The sequence below is a fragment of the Bos javanicus genome, chromosome 15, assembly GCF_032452875.1.
Source record: "Bos javanicus breed banteng chromosome 15, ARS-OSU_banteng_1.0, whole genome shotgun sequence".
NCBI classification, from domain to species: Eukaryota; Metazoa; Chordata; class Mammalia; order Artiodactyla; family Bovidae; genus Bos; species Bos javanicus.
In genome coordinates this window covers 32,180,029-32,201,472 of record NC_083882.1, presented here as the reverse complement: position 1 = coordinate 32,201,472, position 21,444 = coordinate 32,180,029, and the positions used below count along the sequence as shown (strand labels likewise).

At 46.1% G+C, this 21,444-nt stretch overlaps 1 protein-coding gene across 2 annotated transcripts in view; it reads right to left on the bottom strand.

Annotated features, from left to right (window-relative positions):
* Positions 1-21,444, bottom strand: part of SORL1 (sortilin related receptor 1) — a 170,122-nt gene that overhangs the window by 116,993 nt on the left and 31,685 nt on the right. For both annotated transcript variants that reach the window (XM_061440624.1, XM_061440625.1), the window contains exons 4-6: positions 18,709-18,870; positions 17,017-17,084; positions 10,551-10,731 (exon numbers count right to left, since the gene is read on the bottom strand). In XM_061440624.1, the coding sequence (XP_061296608.1) occupies positions 10,551-10,731; positions 17,017-17,084; positions 18,709-18,870 (411 nt within the window). The remainder of the gene's footprint in view (positions 1-10,550; positions 10,732-17,016; positions 17,085-18,708; positions 18,871-21,444) is intronic.

The following is a 21,444-nucleotide window of genomic DNA, read 5'->3' as shown; positions in this document are numbered from 1 at the left end:
TTTAACTCCTACAGAGTATAGAGGATTTCAAGTTTCCCTTTTTTTTTTGATGTCATGTTTCCTTGACTATAATATGACAACTGCTAAATACTCCATGCCCATGGATGTCTAACAAATTTTGTGAAGAGCAAGCTGATGAAGGTGAAGTTGTTTTCTATTCACCTGAGCAGCTGAATGTACACACACACACACACACACACTTTTTCCAAGCCACCACTGAACACTGGTTAAAAGTAGTTTGTTTTAAAGAAGCCAGGCCGAGAAGTACAGAAGACTGCCTTCCCAAAATGGCACCCTGAAAACTGCATAATAGCCTGTCCTCAGTATGGGGCTATAGAAACGATGGATTGATTAAAAACACAAAATGCATCACCCGAGTGAGAGAGTTCCCAAAATTGCTATGTATAAATTCCAAAAGCCCTCCTTAAGTCAATAAAGTTTTATAGCTATGTATCAAGGTCAGATGATTTAAGCCACCCTATATAAATCCTTAGAATATATATAAATAAACAGAAGCAGAAGATAGTAAGAAGAGGTGGCAAGAATACACAGAAGAACTGTACAAAAAAGATTTTCACAACCCAGATAATCATGAAGATGTGATCACTCACACTCACCTAGAGCCGGACATCCTGTGAAGTCAGGGGGGCCTTAGGAAGCATCACTATGAACAAAGCTAGTGGAAGTGACGGAATTCCAGTTGAGCTGTTTCAAATCCTAAAAGATGATGCTGTGAAAGTGCTGAACTCAATATGTCAGCAAATTTGGAAAACTCAGCAATGGCCACAGGCCTGGAAAAGGTCAGTTTTCATTCCAATCCCAAAGAAAGGCAATGCCAAAGAATGCTCAAACTACCACACAATTGCACTCATCTCACACACTAGTAGAATAGTGGTCAAAATTCTGCAAGCCAGGCTTCAGCAATACATGAACTGTGAACTTCCAGATGTTCAAGTTGGCTTTAAAAAAGGCAGAGGAGCCAGAGATCAAATTGCCAAAATCCACTGGATCATCGAAAAAGCAAGAGAGTTCCAGAAAAACATCCATTTCTGCTTTATTGACTATGCCAAAGCCTTTGACTGGATCACAATAAACTGTGGAAAATTCTGAAAGAGATGGGAATACCAGACCACCTGACCTGCCTCTTGAGAAACCTATATGCAGGTCAGGAAGCAACAGTTAGAACTGGACATGGAACAAAAGACTGGTTCCAAATAGGAAAAGGAGAACGTCAAGGCTGTATATTGTCACCCTGCTTATTTAACTTTTATGCAGAGTACATCATGAGAAACGCTGGGCTGGAAGAAGCACAAGCTGGAATCAAGATTGCCAGGAGAAATATCAATAACCTCAGATATGCAGATGACACCACCCTTATGGCAGAAAGTGAAGAGGAACTAAAGAGCCTCTTGATGAAAGTGAAAGAGGAGAGTAAAAAGTTGGCTTAAAGCTCAACATTCAGAAAATGAAGATCATGGCATCCGGTCCCATCACTTCATGGCAAAGAGATGGGGAAACAGTGGAAACAGTGGCTGACTTTATTTTGGGGGGCTCCAAAATCACTGCAGATGGTGATTGCAGCCATGAAATTAAAAGACGCTTACTGCTTAGAAGGAAAGTTATGACCAACCTAGATAGCATATTCAAAAGCAGAGACATTACTTTGCCAACAAAGGTCCCATTTAGTCAAGGCTATGGTCTTTCCAGTAGTCATGTATGGATGTGAGAGTTGGACTGTGAAGAAAGCTGAGCTCCAAAGAACTGATGCTTTTGAACTGTGGTGTTGGAGAAGACTCTTGAGAGTCCCTTGGACTACAAGGAGATCCAACCAGTCCATCCTAAAGGAAATAAATCCTGAATATTCATTGGAAGGACTGATGCTGAAGCTGAAACTCCAATATTTTGGCAACCTGATGCGGAGAGCTGACTCATTTGAGAAGACCCTGATGCTGGGAAAGATTGAGGGCAGGAGGAGAAGGAGATGACAGAGGATGAGATGGTTGGATGGAATCACCAACACAATGGACATGGGTTTGGGTGGACTCCAGGAGTTGGTGATGGACAGGGAGGCCTGGCATGCTGCGGTTCATGGGGTCGCAAAGACTTGGACATGACTGAGTGACTGAACTGGAACTAGAACTAGACACGGATATCAGTGAAACATTTTTTTATGCTTTATGTTTTTTCACTACTTCCTACTGCAATTATACCTGAGAAAGGAGCCATTTCTCTCAGTGACACTCAAGCCCATCATTAGCTTTTGTTTGTTCACTTCTTGGGTTTGTTTTGTTTGGCTGTGCCACACAGCATGCAGGATCTTAGTTCCCCCGCCAGGGATCAAACCCATGGCCCCTGCATTGGGAGCACAGAGTCTTAACCACTGGACCAACAGGGAAGTCCAAGCCCATCACCAGTTATATGTTCTTAAAGATGATTGCTGGGAGACCTGAGAAGTGAGAATAGACAGCAAGATATAAATGCAAGAGTACTAAGGTCATGAAAAACCTCTAAATACATCCATCCCACTTTATTCTGAGAGAAGTATTCCTAAGTCTGGATAGTCAGGTTCACTTCTAAAGCATTTGTAGGCAAGTTAGTGTAATATTTTACCACCACCAAGAAAAGTGTTAACAATAAAACTATGACACACTATTAACCGTAAGATGTATTTCTTCAACCATTGTCGATGCTGAATTTCTCTTTATCGTTATTATAGGAGTAAGAGACTGTATGCTCACGAAAAATCCAACAGTACAGACAGGTATAAGGTAAAATGCAGATCCGTTTCTTCTCATAAGACGCTCTGTGCCACCACCCGTGAGCATCTTTACACAGTGACAGACGTTGTGCCACTCACCACAACATCCACCAGCCCTTTCCTCCTTAGCAAACCCTGACAACCACCCAAATAAAAGCCGAAGGCTCTCTTTCTTTTGGACAACTCTGTGCGGTCATGTTACTAAGGACCAGTCAATGAGACATGAACAGACTATTGTGCTGGGTTTCAAGGAAAGCTGTTGAAAGGGACTGAACCAGCTGGGAGGGTCCTATTGCAGCCTTTCTATCTGTCCTCATTCTTCCTGACTCCAACAGACTCGAAGCCTAGTGTAAATGTCAGGGACCCTGAGGGAGAGTGTGGAAATTATTCCTTTGGATGGTCAAATAGCAAGATAGAGGCTTGGGGACTTCCCCAGTGGTCCAGTGGTCAGGCCTATGCTCTTCCAATGCAGGGGACACAAGTTCAATTCCTGGTCAGGGAAATGCCACATGGGCGGCCAAAAAATTAAGAAAAAGAGGCCTTGGTCCCCAGGAACACCTGGGCACCAACATGCCAGCCCTAGCTTTAGGCAGCACTAAAGAGAGAAAAATAAACCTCCGTCTTGGCGAAGTCGCTTTTATTTCTAGTCTGTTAAGAGTAGCCAAACACATTGCCAAATTGATATATGCAAATTTCTTTTTCACATACAACTGGATCATGATAGAAATTGGCTGTGTAACTCATGAGAGAAATGGTATTATGTAACACTTTTTTCGTTAACAGAGTATCTTACTGTTCTACAATTTAACTTTTTCCATCAGCAGTGTATCTTAGACATCTTTGATTTAACAGCTATTAATGGCCATTTAGGTTATTTCTAGAAGCACTCTTCAATGAACGTACTTGTATGAATTACCTTTTTCACAGCTACAGGAGAAAATCTGTAAGATGCATTATTAGAATTCCTAGGTCAAAATTTCCATTTTGACAGGATAAATGGCCTTCCTGAAAGGCTATTCCAGTTAATACTTATCTACCAGCACACATACTGTCACCAACAACTAGGAATTATTTAAATGTTTTAATTTACAGCAATATTATAGGGCCTGTGAATTCATAGCAAGATATTTTTCATTTGGTGTTTTCATTTCTGATAAGTAAAAAATAAATATAAGAATCTGAATAATCTGAATTTCAAAGCCTGAGTTTACATTTATGCTTCAGATTAAGTCAATAGCCAAAAAAAAGGGGGGGGGGTGCGGAGAAGAGAGCAGAAGAGAACTAAATATGATATATTCTTGCCAAGGGAAGGCCAAAAGATGTCACAGTGATCTATTCAACTGAAAGTTTCAGATAAAATTGGTGGGAGAAATGAGGGACCCAAGGCAGGTGGCAGACAAGGACATGGGGGCAGAAGCACCTGGGCTGTAACACTTGGTGCCACTTTCTCTTCGAAGCAGTAACAAAGTTTCAGCAAACTATCATTCCCCTTCACGTTATCTATGCCTAATAATAGATAAAATGATATAGCTGAGATTTAGTTTAAAATAGTCCAAGGAAAAATAAGTAGTGCATAGACAGTTGAAAAGAGATTAGCAAAAGCAGATACTCTTGAGACTGAATAAAGGCACAAGGAGAGGTCATATCAACACAAAAAAAAAATTTTTTTTTGTAAATGTGGAAATAATAAAAAGTTTGCAGAGTTAATATTAACTGAAAGCACTTCTGGAATGGCAGAGGAAAGAACTCTAAAAATCCAGTCATCCATGCGAACAACAAGAGCACTGACAAAAATTCTCAAAATCAACTTTTTCAGAATCCTGAAAATTAAATTAAAGCTTGCAAAAATTCAAGAGGCATTTATTCAAGACAATGACTGAAGCTCAGCAAGAACGGTGAACTTGGTGATGTTTCAACTTGTCCTAATCCCAACCCTTCTTTCTCTAGCTGAGGTACTAGTAGCGTGGGAAACCCACAGTGTCACAGCCACAATCGCTATGAAAACCAGCAGCCCAGGAGAGGACAGAACAGGTTTGGAGCTCCCCAAATGCCCCACAGCCAGAGGACTGTCAGATTTTATCTGCCTGGTGCCTCGCTTGATAGCTGCATTCTCAGGTCGTCTCCTTAAATAACCTGACTCAGTTCTCTCTACACACAGACCTACAGCCTGGGCATTTACGGGAAACACCGACAAGTGGTGTTTTAACACCACATCTGCCAGAGAAACATTATCACTTGGAGCTCACAAAGGATGAACTAAAAAGCATAAAAGGAAAAATGGGAGAAGATGTTCATAAGAGGCCTTGATAAGCTCTGAAACATTCCAAGGAATTTACAAGGTCACGCGCATGCAGGGCTGTGTTTTGCTCAGGAAAGAATGGAAAGGGCCTAATTCCTCACGTCTGGTTAATAATCTTGAGTCTCCACACAAACAAGAAATGAAGACTAAGGCAGCGCTGGACAAGGCACCGAAGGCATGCCGCCAACACACACTCAGAGGCCTCAGCAAAGGCCAACAGACTGGCTGAAAGCGCTTTAAGAAATCACTGCTCACCAGCTGAGCACTAATGGTCAGGACTTCACTGCCACACCCACTGACGGATGCAAACTTTACAAAATTAATGCAGGAAACTCACAACACAAAACCCAAAAAAGGCAACAACAAAAAGCCCTGGGAAGGACTTACCCTGATGTGAAGCGTTGCCACAGTATATCACTTAAAATATCTGGTTTTTTCAAAAAATTTTTCAAAAAATGAAAAGCAAACACAACAGTCACTACAACCTATTCTTGAGGAAGGCCAGATGCCGGACCTAACCTTCAAATCCTCCATCCTAAACGGAAATAACACATCAAGAATTTAAGAGAGGGGCTTCCCTGGTGGTCCAGTGGTTAAGACCCAACACTTCCAATGCAGGGGGTGTGGGTTCAATCCCAAGTCAGGGAACTAAGATCCCACATACCTCAAGGTGCAGCAATTAATAATAATCATAATAATGTCGAGAATAGGCAAATCCATAAGGCAGAAAGTAGATTCCTGGTTGCCAGGGGCTGGAAGGAGAGAGGAGTACAAAGTATTGCTAGTGGGTATGAGGTTTCCTTCACAGGTCACGACAACGCTCTGGATTTACATGGTGGTGAGCAATTCCTGACCTTATGAACATACTAAAAATCACTGAACTGTACACTTTACAAGGGTAAATGTTACAGGATATGAATCATATCTCAATACTGGTATTATAAAAAATCAATTTGAAATGTATTGGTATTATAGTCTCCTTTTTAATCCGTAAACACGTTTGAACTTTATTGTTGCATATGGAGTAACAAGCATTAGGTACTTATACCTATGTCTGTGTTCGGATACACTTAAGCAATGTCATAATTATAATAATTTGTCAATGCTTGGATTTTGGTTGGTTATCCTAAAAGTCACACTTCAATTGTGGTCAGTTAATCTCTCATGTAGAAGCCCACAATTCTGAGGCAATTACTAGGTTTTTGTGTTAACTCTATCAGCATTAGGGACTTAAAAATAGCATAACGATGGTTAGAAGTCGGTTTCCAATAGTGAAATTAGTGGTCGGTTGGTCAGAGTAGTGAAAGTACAATTGAGCTCTCTCAGGAAATCTGTGGCATGCAAGATGTCTGAATGAGCCATAATATCACAAAGACGGGGCTTCCCAGGTGGCTCCGTGGTAAAGAATCTGCCTGCCAATGCAGGAGACACAGGAGATCCAGGTTCAGTCCCCGGGAAGATCTCCTGGAGGAGGACATGGCAACCCACTCCAGTATTCTTGCCTGGAGAACCCCATGGACAGAGGAGCCTGGGGGGCTACAGATCATGGGGTCACAAGAGTCAGACATGATTGAGGCAACTGAGCGCTCACACACCCATCCCAAAGATAAGACCATGGCGTGTAAAGGGCACAGCAACTTAGGGAGGCCTGTCGCCTGAACTCTCGGGGGATGCACCGCAGGTTCATCTAGTGCAAGCTCCTGCACTAGAGGATTCTAGCTGCCTAACACCAACTGAAAGGGGAACAGAATCCTGCCTCTACAACAACAGTTGGCAAACTTTTTCTGTAAAGGTCCGCACAGAAGTACTTTAGCCTGTGTGGGCCATCCCGCCTCTATGCAACGATTCATTTCTGCCACTCTAACATGAATGCAGCAATGGATGACACACACCAACTGAGCATGCCTGTGTTTCAATAAAACTTTACTGACAAAACCAAAGAGCATGTTTGCCAAGCCTGCCTGAGAACACCGTCTGCACCCTGCCAAGCTGTGGCTGCCATCACTTGCAAGGAGACTGCATCAAGCCCATGCATCAAGCATTGGCTCACTGCTGCACTTCGGGCAAGAAATGTCTGAGCCTGCCTTTCAGGAGAGGCTGGGAGTGAAGCTGGAGAGTGAAGCAGCCAAGCCTCACATCCTTCCAACTTTTTGGCAACTACTGTTACCTACAGGAAGCACCTACCAGCTGTGTCTCACCAAGTTCACAAACTAATGTTAGTCCCTTTGCAGAGGTGCCTCTCTGTTGCTTTAAAGGCCCCATCGGAACTTCGCTGGTGGTCCAGTGGCTAAGTCTCCGTGGTCTCAATGCAGGAGCCCAGGTTTGATCCCTAGTCAGAGAACTGGATCCCACACGCCACAACTAAGAGTCTGCATGCCACAGCTAAAGAAAGATTCTGCCTCCTGCAACTGGAAGATCCCACATGCTGCAACTCAGATGCTGCACAGCAGCCAAGTAAATAAATATTCTTAAAAAATAAATCCCCCTGGAGGAAACATGGCAGCCCACTCCAGTATTCCTGCCTGGAAAACCCATGGACAGAGAAGCATGGCTGGCTGCAGCTCATGAGGGCACAAATTATTAAAGGCCCTATCATTTGGTGTGGACTAGTAGTAAGTATATGAACTTCATGTCAAAAGCCAAGGAATAAAAAAAATTGATGGGCATCAGATACAAAGCACTCATGAAATAAGAGCCAGGCCAGGAGGGCCCCAGGGGGTTCTGGAGACTTGGAAACCAGCCCCAGTCCAGAGCCCAGTTGGCTGCCCTGACATTTCTAAAAAACTAACTTGCAAGCAATTGGAATCAGTCACACTGCTGGAAAAAGGTAAAAAAGTTAATCACCCCAAAGCAATTTTCTGTCATTTTGCAATTATTTTCTTGACTTTCCTAAATTGATTTGAATCCGGTTAACATTAAAGTCGAATCATTGGGAACTCACTGGAAAAGACCCTGACGCTGGGAAGACTGAAGGCAGGAGAAGGGGATGACAGAGGAAAGGGGACGACAGAGGACAAGATTGTTGGATGGCATCACCGACTCAGTGGACACGAGTTTGAGAAAACTCCGGGAAACACTGAAGGACAGGGGAGCCTGGCGTGCTGCAGTCCATGGGGTCACAAAGAGCTGGAACAAACATTAAAGTCATTCAGAATTCCCCAAATCCAGCACCTACAGTGCTGGGAACACCCCAGATAAGAAGTAAGGTGGAGGTGCAGACCTCAACATGCCTACTGATAGAGTTATCCAACCAGGGCCAATGTCATATATCCTTATGGCTTAAGACTCTAATATATTAAGCAGAAAAATACCTATTTTCTCATCCACTGCCAGTGGCATCTCTCCTCTCAACCTACCCACTGAGAAATGTCCCTTTGATGATATAATTACCGTCCAAAGCTCCTGCATATACAAGTCTTCAGGGAAGAATGTCTCAAATTTTAGAGATTCTTGGGCATCCCAGGGATTCTCAGGGGGGTAGGGGGGAGAATATGCATGGGGGCCAAGCCATCTGCATTTTTAACCAGGGCCCTTGCTGATGCTGACGCAGGTGATTCTAAGACATCACTTCCAGGTGGTAGCCTAGTTTGTCTCACCTGGAGCCTCCAGCCAACACCACTGACCTTGGAATCTGGTGGTCCGTCCATCTGCTGAAGGAAGAAGTCAACACAACTACAGTTTTGCCACCAATACCATGTAAATCAATAAGCCACACACAAGAGGGGAGAGTTATAACAAAAGAACCAATAATTAATGTCCCCCAACCCTATCCCATGCTCCCAGTAAAAAAGCCCAGTAGCCTAATCTTTCTAAATTAGGCCAAGATTCATTCAACTCTATTGTACATGTTATATATCAAGCATTGTGCAAAATACTGGGTACTGTATCAGTGTGGCTCAGACAGACATGGCCCCTGATCCTACCACTGGCCAGAAACAGTACAGAAACCACCATCGGCACTCGGCAAAGCAGGTATGTCTGCAAAACAGATGGAGCTTTGAGGTCAGAAAGAAGAGTACAGAAAGCGCCAAATGGGATATATCTTATTCTTGGGTGTGAGATCTAGAAATAACAGGGATAAAGGAATGCAAGATAATGCTCTACCTCAGCCCCACTCGACTCAGTCTGTAAAAGAAATCTGGGAATCACTCCTTGGGCCTTAAAATTAAGAAATTAAAATCACAAAAGGCACAAGCCCAAGAAACTAAAACAAAAAAGACCTATGAGGCACCATACACCTGGAGGTATCAGTCCTCAGGCCTGACCTCTCACCTCCGCATTCCCAGCACACCCCAGCCCCAAGCAACTCAAGGATGCTTGTGTTCCTGGGCCGCTCTGTGTACATGTGCACATGTATGTGTGTGTAAGAGAAAGAGACAGGCAAGGCAGAAAGCAAATGATCCAGGGAGTGTCTCAAGGCAAACAGCCTGTCAGAAGAAAATCTGCCGTAGTTTAGTGGTTTTAAGAAACCTTGTTCAAGGTGTGTAATGGGGAACCCCTCTGGCCTTCAGCCTCTCGCCTCTTCTCTCCTGATTTCAACCTCACTCCCTGCTTTCCCTTTAGGGGAGATCCTCTCTCCACCCTAGAACCTACCAAGGGGACTGACCTGCTTCTGCTTGGCCAGCTACCGATCATATAAATAAGTGAGAACCTGAAGGAAAACATGACATCTGGTTTTAGCCCTTAAGGTTTAACAGCGAAAAGAGTAACCTCTCAGGCACAGAGGAGACTGTCAGAGCCTGAGGTCAAGGAGGCACCAGCCGCAAAACGCATTACGAAAGCGAGCTCACCTCCCTCCAGCTAGAGCAGCCCAACTGACTCTTGGCCAGGCCTGGCTTTTTCCTTTACTCAAGAGGAAGTATGGTTGCAACTTGATACAGCTGCAAGGCAAGTCCCGTTAAATAATCAACTGTGGTTTTGAATGAGCAAGCCCTCCATTTCAGCATGTGGCTCCAACACATAAAATCAAGGAGAAGATTTTCCCAAAGGCTGAGAGTTAAGCTACTTACTGACAGCTGGAAGCTTAATTACTACTTTTCTTAGAGCATTAACTCCCACTAGCCAATGACTACACATTCTATTAGCCATGTAGATGAACATGTGTCCAAACCTCCCGAAGAAATGGGCCTGAGTTGAAGAGAATTCAGTAGTAGGATTAAAGAAAAAAGCCACTTAGCCCCATCCCTCCTTTCTGTGTTCTTCCATTGGGATTTCAAGAAATGTGTGTTTGTCAAGGATGCTCGGACCAGGAAAAGACCAAATTCCTAGCGCCCAGAGACCCTCTGAGTGGCTATATAAGTGTTTCCACCCCTTGACCTTTCAGAACCTTCCAGGCCCCTTGGGAACGTCCATCTATGTCCAGCACCGACAATTAACCCCCACCCCCACATCCCTGCTTGTACGAACCCGCGCCCCCCCCCAGCCCGATCCCAGAACGCCCAGCCTCAGAAAGGAAACACAAAAGCAGTTTAATCCTTAATGCTTTCAACTCACCACCACCTTGGTGGCAAACATGTACTTGTCCCGCAGCTGGAAGTCCCTCACTTCCTCCAGGATCACCTCCAGGTTTTCCCGAGACTGGAAGAAGTCTGTGCTTCGGAAAACTGTGGAATAGCCAGAGGGTTCGTGCCGTTCCACGTAGATGGTGTTTGGCTTGTCGTAGGGATCGATTCCCCTGGAAGAAAAAACAAAGTGGCTGTCGTCATCTCCACGTTGAGGCATGGAGGTCCAGCCATGCAGACCATCAGCGAGGACTCGGGGCCACCGTAGTGGCAGCTGCGAGTGTCTGTGGCTCTCTGTGCTGCAAACCCTGCCCTTTGGTGGCTCCTTGGCTCAGGAAAGAGGGGAAGAAACTGCCACTTGTGCACAGTATCTTCTGCTAGGACGGTTGTTCACAAGGCAGCCTGGGTTTTGCTCCAGGCAAGCCTGGGCTGTGCTGGAGTGAAGGGAACGGAAGGAAAAGTGAAAGGCAAGTGTTTCAGAATCAGTGAGCAATGAACTGCTTGCACGAGGCTGTCACCAAGCTTCTGGCCTCAAGCTGTGAACTGCAGAGGAATGAAGGAGCGTTTGTCCCCAGGATGCTATGTCCTCAGTGGAACAGCTCTGGAGGAAACCACAGGAGGAACCTGTGACCCGCCCCCCTACCTTCTAACAGACGCTGCCCTCCCTGTCTGTCCCGTGCCATTGTCACAGATCTGTGCAACCAGCGTTCATCTGATCAGCGCAGGTTCACCTCCCACGAGGCTCCTTCACAAACTCTTTCTCGCACACGCTGATCTTCAGTAACGCAGGGCTCACCCCTCCCTCTGTGCTCCCGCCACACCATCCCCCTCTGCCCGGATGTCCTCTGCACAGACACTGATCTGCACACCTAAATCCTACTTGTCTTCTGAGGCCAAGTGCAAGTCCCCTTCCTCCAGGAAGCCCTCCCTCATGCCCTCTTCCTTCTCCCAAAACTAGCAATGCATTTCTGTAGCACTCAATTCCCAGTCTTTTCTATGAGTTTCAAACAAAGGCAGACACCTAGATTAAGTGGATTTTGGGATCAGACTCCTCACTTTACACACAGTCTCATTTCTCTCCCACTGTATTACATTGCCCACCATAATGTTTCTGTCTGAGCTTCCTAGACAGAGAACATACTCCTTTAAAGGCCAAGTCTTACATTTCTTTTGATCCTACAGAGTTCCTAGCTGCATTGATCTTTGCTGCAAGGATCCATGGACACTATACAGAAGCTCTTCCAAAATGAAAACTGTAGAGTGATCATACCAAACTACGTCGGAGAAGAATCTCTGCACTGGTGTGCCCCCAAAGAAGGCCCCCAAGAGCAGCCTGGGAGGACAGCTAACCTGCCCGAGTTTCCTGACATGCACAAGAAACATGGAAGCCAGGAGGACCTTTCAGCAAGTGGGAAAAACAGTTGAAGAAAACTGGAAGAGAGCTGCACATGAGGATGCAGTGAAGACCCAAGGAGAAGCAGGAGGACTCATTAATGTTAATCATTGCAAATGCCTCTGTACGGTCCTGTAGGCACGAAGGTTCTCGGGATAATGAAGACAATGACAAGAAATTCCTTCAAAGATGCATTGTCAAAAGCAAGTTTCAGGGACTTCCCTGGTGGTCCAGTGACTAACACTCCGTGCTCTCAATGCGGGGGTGGGGGGTGGGGACCCAGGTTCGAGCCCTGATCAGGGAACTAGATCCCGCATGCCACAACCAAGAGTTTGCATGCAGCAACTAAAAGATTCTGCATACCGAGGGGAAAAAAAAAAGCAAGTTCCAAGGCAAGAAGTGAATGAAAAGAAAAGAAAGGAGTGAGGAAAAGAGAGAAGAAAACAAAAACAAACAGCCTTTTTTCCCATCAGGGGGCAGGGTGGGTAAGACTTCCCTTTGGCCCTACAATCTGGGGTCTTGGTTGGACACTAGAGAAACCAGCCTGTATCGACGTGAGAAACTAATGCTCATCATAAGATGCTCTGTGTGCACAGTGGGATTGGGGTGGGGGAGGACATGTTCTCTTTTCCACAATTAGAAGTACTGATTAAAGTACTTCCTCTACTCTAGAGGATATGCAAATTACAACACACAGGATATTTTTAAAAAGGCAGAGAGGAAGGGACCTTTATTCAGATATCTTGAGGCAGAGCTCATGCCTACTGTTCTTTCATAACCAAGAGCAGCAGCCAACAGCTAGAGATAGAAAGAGCTGTGACTTTCATACCAATTCTCTTTCGTATTCCACATCTGAACCTCCCATTTCGGAGAGCTGCTCCCCCTACAAATTCTTGTCCTTGGAAATCACTGGCTTCCCACTTTCCAGGCTCACTGACCCGGACTTACTGTTCTCTTTCCCTTCATTTGGAAATTCCAAGCCTTGCTCTGTGTCTGAGCACAGTCATTGGTCTTCGCCTGGCCTCCCTCGCCTCACAGCCCTTCTGGGATGCTGCACGGGGCCATCTCGGGAACCCATCCCCGTGGCTCATCCTCTGTCCTGTCTTGCCAATCTCCAGCTCTGGTTAACATGAATCACTGGTTTTCCCTCGCTTCTGCTGCTCCCAGGCTGCCAAGCCTTGTGAAACAAAGGGTGCCGTTATTCTCTGAGAGGTTAGCTTATGCACTCACCTATTATGGCGAGTCCTAGGCGAAAATCCCCCCAAACAGCCTGAAATTTCCTGACTCCAGACATGTAATTATCTACAATAAGCCAGGCCAGCCCTTTCCCCTAAGATAACTATCTGCATGTCTGCACAGAGGCAGAAGGTTCAACACAAATTCCCAGATGTGAAGTTTTTCTGTTTAATAATCCTGCTGTTTTGCACTCTTAATACATGATTCTCTAAACTGAAAATAGAACAATTTGTCCCTTTAAAGTTCAAAGAAAGCAAAAAATAGTTTTAATGGTATTCCTTGGATAAAGGCTGTACTTGGATGAGATTGTGGTTATAATTTCACTTATTCTACAACCTCTGCCCAAGGAAAATAATGAAAAAGTCAGAAACAACTGCCTTCTGTAACAAGGAAGTCAACTGAAGATACTCAGCTCTAAGGACCCTCTCTGCTCTATCCTTCTTTATTGTCCTTAATTACTAAGGAAGAAATAAGAACTCACTGACATTCCTCTTCACTGACATTCCTCTTCAAAGTGAAAACAAAAAGATGCAGATAGGATCCATATCTCATGGGAGACAACATTTAAAGAGGATAAAACTACATGTAAAAGTCAAAAGACAAAGGACAAACTGGGAAATACAAATGAACACATTCATAAAACCTATCTCATATCACAAAGGACCAATCTCAAATATATAAAGAGCTCTTAGAAATCAATAATAAAGAGATGAACAATCCAATAGAAAAAGGGCTAAGGGCAGGAACAGACATGTCCCCAAAAAAGAAGTAAAAGCAACCCTTGGAAGGAAAGTTATGACCATCCTAGACAGCATATTCAAAAACAGAGACATTACTTTGCCAACAAAGGTCTGTCTAGTCAAGGCTATGGTTTTTCCAGTAGTCATGTATGGATGTGAGAGTTGGACTGTGAAGAAAGCTGAGCGCCGAAGAACTGATGCTTTTGAACTGTGGTGTTGGAGAAGACTCTTGAGAGTCCCTTGGACAGCAAGGAGATCCAACCAGTCCATTCAGAAGGAGATCAGCCCTGGGATTTCTTTGGAAGGAATGATGCTAAAGCTGAAACTCCAGTACTTTGGCCACCTCATGTGATGAGTTGACTCATCGGAAAAGACCCTGATGCTGGGAGGGATTGGGGGCAGGAGGAGAAGGGGACGACAGAGGATGAGTTGGCTGGATGGCATCACTGACTCGATGGACGTGAGTTTGAGTGAACTCCGGGAGATGGTGATGGACAGGGAGGCCTGGCGTGCTGCGATTCATGGGGTCGCAAAGAGTTGGACACGACTGAGCGACTAAACTGAACTGAACTGACTTAGTTAAAAGATGTTCAAACTCACACATAAAAAGAAAAATGCAGGGACTTGCCTGGCAGTCCAGTGGTTAGGATTCTATGCTTCCAATGTAGGGTATGTGGGTTCAATTCCTGATAGTGGATCTAAGATTCCACATGCCACATGGTATAGCCAAAAGACAAAAAAATTTTAAAAAGAAAGAAAAATGCATATTAAAATTAAACTGACACTAAAAGACTGACTGGACAAAGGCACAATTCTATGTTGTTGAGAATAAGTGAAACTTTTGACACTTTCTATAGGAAATTTGGCAAAGTTACAATCTCAATGATCCATTCACTGGGGATATACCAGTGCAAACCTGACAAAAGTCCATGCCCTGTTGGGACTTTTATTCTATTGAAGAAAGACAAATAAACAAGCATAATAAGAGTGTATTAAGATGTGATGAGTGCTATGCAAGAAAAGAACAGATCAGGCTACGGCAGATTGGGAATGAGAGGGGAATAGTTGCAATTTTAATAGGATCCTTAGGAAAGACCCCCATCTAGAATGTTAGTCATTTAAGAAGACCTGAATGAGGTAGAGGAGCAAGTGTATCTTCAGCAAAAGCTTTCCAGGCAGAGGAAACAGCAAGTGCAGAAACTCCGTGGTGGGACTGGAGCTGGCATTTCATCTGAGAGAAACGATAACATGTAGAAGGGTTCGAAGCAGAAGAACATGATCTGACCTGGTTCTTTTTTAATATTTATGTATGTATTTATTTGACGGCGTCAGGTCTCAGCTGCAGCATGCAGGATCCAGGATGCATCATGCAGGATCTTTCTTTGCAGCACATGGACTCTCTAGTTGCAGCATGCAGGCTCCAGAATGTGTGGGCTTAGTTGTCCCATGGCATGTGGGATCTTAGTTTCCCAACCAGGGATGGAACCCACTTCTCCTATGTTGCAACGTGAATTCTTAACCACTGGTCCACCAGGGAAGTCCCCTGATCTGACCTATTTCCTAACAGGATCAACATGGCCATGCTCTGAGAATGTTAGAAGAACAAAAGAAGCAGCAGAAAGACCTGCTGGATGACTAGTGAGTGACAGCAGTGATTTGGAGTAAAGCAGTAGCTGGGGAGCGGATCTTGCATATGTACTGAAGGCAGAGCCAACAGGCTTTCCTGATGGACTGAACGTGAAGCAGGAAACAACAGAGAATCCGGGACGACTCACAGTTTTTGACCTGAGCACCTAGAAAGTGAAAAGGGGAAATGGAGAAGACCATACGAGTGGAGCTGATTAGGGGCAGCAAGATCAAGACTTAACAAGTTTACCAGGTGTGAATGGCTTGACTTTCCCCACAGACCCTCCAAGTCCACTCCTGGGAATCTATTTTACACATTTGTCTGCATATGCACAAATTCAAGACTATAGGGAGCTCCCTATATAGGGTGGTCTACTGGTTAAGACTCCGTGCTTTCACTGCCAAGGGGGCAGGTTCAATTCCTAGTCAGGGAGCTATGATCCCGAAGGCTGCATAGCACAGCCAGAAAAAATCAAAAAACAACAAAACAAACACACAAAAAAACCTTTAAAAAAAAAAGGATTATATACACCATCTCGGTAACAGTAAAATATCAGAAGTGACTAAAACCAGAAAAAACTGTGCTTCTTAAAGGGTAGTCATGTTAATTTCACTTTCTTTCTCAAAAACTGACAAAGGCTCCCCACTGCTTTCAGAATTCAGTCCAAATTCCTTTATCAAGCCCTGCAGATTCTGATACCAACATCCTTTTCTGAACTTCTCCCAATACACTGTCCAAGGATAAGATTCAGAGTTCTCCGCCCAGGCACCACAGTGCCTCATCTCTGCTACGAGCCATCCTGATCCCGTCTGGAATTCCTGTCCCGCACACCTCGGCACAGCCACGCCCCACCTGGTGTGCACATCCTGGATCAACAGTAACCTCCTCTGTGGAGCTGTCTGTGGTCCACCTGGAAGGACCATGACCCACCTGTGGCTTCTTGTGCTATGTCTGTGGGACTTCGTGCTTCTTTCAGGATGTGTGTTATATGCACAAAATGTCTTTCCTTGTCTCCTAAACTGCAGTCTCCTTAATATCTATCAATTATTCAGCTTCTTACTCCCTAAAGCATCTGGCATGCTTTGTATTCAGCAGACATTCAAAAAATGTTATGAATGAACAAATGAGTTTTAGAGAAAAACCCTGGCTTCTGATATGATGCTCTAAAAATGAAGGTATTTTAGAAATTCTTATACATGCAAGAGCTTCAAGAGTCCCCTGGATTCCCTGATGGACTGGAAAATGCAAAGGCTCTGTCACTCCTCCCACAAGTTACCTTCCTTCCTCACCCCCATGGTGAGCCTATTACACTTGCAGTTCTAATTCTTGGGCCCGGAATGTATATTTCTTGAACCAGACGCTTCACCGTTTTTGGAGAAGGGCAGATTTGCCCTGCATGGAGGAGCGAGAAGCTGAAGCAAAGAAACTATATAATTCCAATTTCTTAGATGGTATGACTTACCAAGAAACAGACTTCACATGTTCCTGAATCATGATCCAAGTCTGGCCAAAGTCATCCGATTTCCATAGCTGCAAAGACCAAAGCGACAAGTGGTCAGGATGCAAGAGGCACAACATATGAGCCCTGAATGGCCTGGCCAGCACACACCATGGAAACCCCACCCTTCACAATATGCCACCTGTGAAGACAGGTAAGATCACCTCAGCCAGCTCGGTTACCCACGTGCCAGCAAGGGTGGGAAGGACAGGATAGATCACCTCTGTGCTCTTTTCCATAGTCACTAAGGTCTCAATGCATTCATATCAGAAGGAAGGAAAAACAAACATGACTTTTCTTCCTTTTACAGATTATCAGAAATTATACTGCCTTGGCCAAAAAGTTCGTTTGGGTTTTTGGTGCCAGCTTACAGAAAAACCTGAGTGAACTTTTTGGCCAATCCTGTATGTTATTTAAGATCCTTAAGTGGTGGTTAAAGCAAAAGGATTAAACCCAGTACTTCTCATCTGAGAAACAGTGTCCTTAAAAACCCATATGGGTCACAGCGATGAGAGCTGAATGGAAAGGACTTTGGCTAGTGCAGAATCAGAGCACCAAAGGGAATCACCTGAATACACAGGGTGTGGCCAGGAGAAACTGACTTGCCGATCTCTGCAAAAGCCCCTCGACTTCCAAAGACAAAAACTGAGGGTTCCTGGGGACCAGGGAGTGAGAAACAGGAGATCGAAAAGAACAATCATCCACCTATACTGGTAAACCAACCCAGCCTGAGCTTAGGTTACTTCCCACGGCAAGTAAAGATAAACAGGTCATGTTTTGGTTAAAACCTGCAAAGAAAAAGAATCGTTCCAAGGTTCCTCTGAGCACAGCCATTTGAAACTCATTGTGAACCCAATCCCACAGGACTGACAGGTTTCACAGAATTATGCCAGATCAATACTCTTGACATGGCAAGTTTCAACCCTGAGACAGAAACTTACCTGGGCTCTCTTCTCATCTCTCACCTTTCCTTCAAACTTGCTTACAGGAGGAAAATGCACACAATTATATTACATGCATATGTGTGTGCTCACACACACACAGGGAGAATATTTAAGTTAATGGTAACATCAAGTAAGTGTTTCCCTGTCAGCTCAGTGGTAAAGACTCTGCCTGCAATGCAGGAGACGTGGGTTCGATCCCTGATCCAGGAAGAACTGCTGGAGGAGGAAATGGCAACCCACTCCAGTATTATTGTCTGGACAAAGAACCCTGGCGGGCTATAGTCCACAGGGTTGGAAAAGAGTCAGACAAATTTAGCGACTAAACAACATCAACTAAATGACAGGCATGGGCAGTATGCTGAAGGCCGAGGATGGGAAAGGTAGAACAGAAATTCAACAAGAGGTCCCAGCAGAACTGCCATCAGCCTTCTCTACCTAGCTCTCTGATCCAATTCCAGAGCCCCAATCTACCCCCAGGCCTAAGAGACGCACCCGAGCAGTGAGAAGGGCCTGATGTATAACTAATGGGGCCACGGAGGGGTGTCACTCCCTGGCCAGGATGCAGACCAAGAGCGCCAGGGGGATATATTTTTCTGTAGCCGTGGGAAGTGAAATGGTAGCTACACAGGTCACCCAAAGGACAGGCGAACCCCCTGGGCAGAACAGAAACCTCTGGAAGCACCACCTGACCGCGTTCCCGAAGCTCTCTTACCTGCTTGTTGGGGTGAGACCTGTCAAAGCCCAGGAGAAGGTTGGAGGCCTTGCTGTGCAGGAGGAGGTCGGCTGCCCGGAATGGGATGGAGAAGCCTTGGATGGTGTTGCAAAAGTCAAACGTGGTCCAGAGGTACTGGGCATAAGCATCTGTAAAAATGTACTGCGAGGAAAGGAGAGGGGCTCAGAGCAGGCCTGGCCAGGCCCCTGATGCCCCCTCCTCAACCCAGTGCCCATGCATGGAAGGCCTGGGATGGTGCCCTTGAATGTGGCTTTCTTGCCATCTGCTGCCAATGAAGAGACTCTGGTGCATACCACAGAAGGCTTGGCAAAGGAAGGGTGTGGACAGGCCATGGTGAAGCCAGATGGTGCTCCTGTTTATCCAGGTAATGAAGCTAATCAAGTCTTTCCATCCTTTCTTTCCACTGACTTGGCCTTTCTCACTCTTCGGGGGCGGGGGTTGAGGGGAGGGTGGTGGTCACCAGTCATAGTCAGAGCGTGGCTCTAGGAAAGGGGACAGAGGGTTGCTCTCCAGACTGACTACGTGTGGACCAGCCTGCTCATTCTCTGTGCATACTCCGACAGGCCTTTCCGGGAGGATACACGACATCACGCCCACCCAGGAAGCTGAGCTTCCCCGTCATGCCCCGGTGCCAGGTGCCAGGGCAGCTCTGAGGACTCAGCTGCACTCGGGCCAGCAGACTCACCCTGGGGCCCAGTGGGCGGGCAGGGGCCTCAGCTTATTTTGCTCCCACGTGGGTGAGCGACTCTGAACAAGTCTGGCTGGAGAGGGACTGCCGGCCTAAAGAGTTTTCTACGGGAAAGGACCAAAGCAATTCCACTGAAGAAATGTGCCCTGAATATTCCCCACGGACCAGATGCCAGAGGTACCCCAGAGAAAACAGATGATGCTTCCTCTTAAGCACCTTCCAGCCTGATGTGGGAGAGAGCCACATCCACGGCCAACTCCAGTTCAAGGGGAAATGAGAGTAACTGAGAAACCAAGGACAGAGTCCTGAGGCAGCACAGGCCATAGATGAGCTGCGGTTGGGGAACAGGACACAACTCCACGGAAGATTTAGGCCTCATAGTGCAGGCAAGACTCCCACCGGGAAGGAACACGCCGTGGCCAGGGCAGTTTGACTTGGAGAATCAAACAGGAGGGGAAACACAGAGCACTGGCGTGACGACAGTCTTGAGGGCCCGAGGGGAACGCCAGGGAATGAGGCTGGTAGCCCCGGAAGGTGGCTGGACCTGTGCGTGCATGCACACACACACTCACGGCTAGAGGCCGGCCCAGCTCTCAGGAGCACGGCATGGCTCCAAAGCTGACTGTGAACCAAACCTAGAGCCGAGGGACCCAGCGCCACCACCACCGGCCAGCCAGCCAGGGACGTCCCAGAAATCAACGATGCACGGGAATCAGGCCAAGGACTTGTTCCCTAATGGACCCCACCTGCTCCAGACCCCGCTTCAGCTCAGAACCCATTCAGCACTCAGAACCCCAGCCTGCAGGAACACCCTGCGCTTGTCTGCACATGGCTGCCATAGGTTCCTGCTCCTGTTCCCTCCCGCTTGCTCCCCACATCCAGACTGAAAACTCCCTGGGCATCTGTTTTATGTGTTGTTTCCCCCATAGCATCTAATGTCAAACTCCAGACTCCAGAGAAGCCTAATTAAATCTCACTCTAAAGGGTAATACATGCTGTGAGAGCAGAAACTATCCGCACCACAAGCACAGTGATAAAAAACAATGATGACCCTAAAAGGACCATCATAATTTGGGGTATAAAAGTGTCCCTCCCCCACTAGAAATGACACGGCCCATCTTCCTGCTCTGAAACCGTCTTGGTTACTGGGGGAGGGAATGTTCTCTCAGTTTCAAGTGTTTTCTCCAGAAGCACTCATCAGATGGCTGCTTGCAGTTTCACATCTGAAGGCCTGGAAGTCACACGCCCGGTCACGATGTTCACGATGACAGCTCCAGTTTGTCAAGGGCACTGGGTCTGTACCAGGAAGTAGGCTGAACGCTCGCACACCTTGCCTCCTTTCACCCTCAGAGTGCCCGCAGCACCTCCCGGCCATGAGAGTGTTATCTCCTCTCTTACTAAGGGGGACACGGATGCTGAGAGCGTCAGCCCCCCAATGTGACTAGGAGGCAGCAGCACACACATCAGCGTCCGGCTGGTTCATCAATCCTCACCACTCTCCTTCCAACAACTAGAGCCTGTTATACAGAGTGAAGGACGTCAGAAAGAGAAAAACAAACATCGTACACTAACACTTATATATGGAATCTAGAAAGATGGTGCCGGTGGGCATACGGTCAGGGCAGCAATGGAGACACAGACATAGAGAATGGATTTCTGGACACAGGTGGGGACGGAAGGAGAAGGTGAGACGAATGGAGGGAGTGGCATGGAGACGGGTTCGCTACCATATGTGAAACACACAGCCAACGGGAATTTGCTGCAGGACTCAGGGAGCTCAAACCAAGGCTCTGTACCAACCTAGAGGGGTGGGATGGGGAGGGAGGTGGGAGAGGTTCAAGAGAAAGGGGACATATGTATTCGTGCATGTGTGCTAAGTCGCTTCAGTCGTTTCCGACTCTCCACAACTGTAGCCTGCCAGGCTCCTCTGTCCATGGGATTATTCTCCAGGTAAGAACACTGGAGTGGGTTGCTGTGCCCTCCTCCAGGGGATCTTCCCAACCCAGGGACCAAACCTGCGGCTCCTG